The sequence below is a fragment of the Borostomias antarcticus genome, assembly GCF_949987555.1.
Source record: "Borostomias antarcticus genome assembly, chromosome: 8".
Taxonomy (NCBI): Eukaryota; Metazoa; Chordata; class Actinopteri; order Stomiiformes; family Stomiidae; genus Borostomias; species Borostomias antarcticus.
Window position 1 is genome coordinate 3,984,711 of NC_140241.1, and position 661 is coordinate 3,985,371.

Consider the following 661-nt stretch of genomic DNA (forward strand, 5'->3'; position numbering starts at 1 on the left):
GACCATCTCAATCAACAGACTAACACAAATCCTCTTTGAAATATCAGAGCAGATTCAAACAAAACTTTCTCAATGCATTTCAGAGAACTTACAAATCAAACTGCAGTAAAAAGAAATAAATAAAGTAAAACATCTCAAAAACAGCTCATAAAACCGGCCAAACATGAGCAGAACTATAGAAAGAGTAGAATTCTCAGAGTCAGAAGTAAAATTCTACTGCCCTACGTATTCTACTGCTCTACTCACCGAGAAGCTCTGGTCCCAGCCACACATAGGGCTGTCTGGTGTGTCCCCTGGGTGTGTGTGTGTGTGTGTGTGTGAGCGTCTGTGTACGGGACAGGTGCAGCTCTCCCCCTCCGCTCCGAGCACTATTCCAGAGTGCGAGTGGTTGGTGTGTGTGTGTGTGTGTGTGTGTGTGAGAGGGCTAGCGTGCGTGTGCCTCAGTGAGAGCCTTCTGTTGGACTGGCTGAGTGAATCAACCTCTCACTTGTTGAGGGGGGCCGAGAGGCCCTCAGTGCTCCTCCTCTCTGCCTCCGCCCCTTTCTTCTCAAGTGCCGCCCACCCCTAAGGCGTGTGCGACACACACACACACGCGCGCACACAAACACACACACACACCACCTTTACTCGGTGAAAAGCAGGCGCTTTCACCTTTTGAAGG

The 661-nt window shown here is 49.8% G+C and overlaps 1 protein-coding gene across 1 annotated transcript in view; it reads right to left on the reverse strand.

Annotated features, from left to right (window-relative positions):
- The window catches only part of prdm1a (PR domain containing 1a, with ZNF domain), a gene marked incomplete at both ends in the record, with an annotated part of 12,879 nt that extends 12,606 nt beyond the window's left edge, over nucleotides 1-273 (reverse strand). The window contains one exon of the mRNA XM_084442023.1: nucleotides 247-273. Within this exon, the coding sequence (XP_084298149.1) occupies nucleotides 247-273 (27 nt within the window). The remainder of the gene's footprint in view (nucleotides 1-246) is intronic.
- Nucleotides 274-661: the final 388 nt, after the last annotated feature.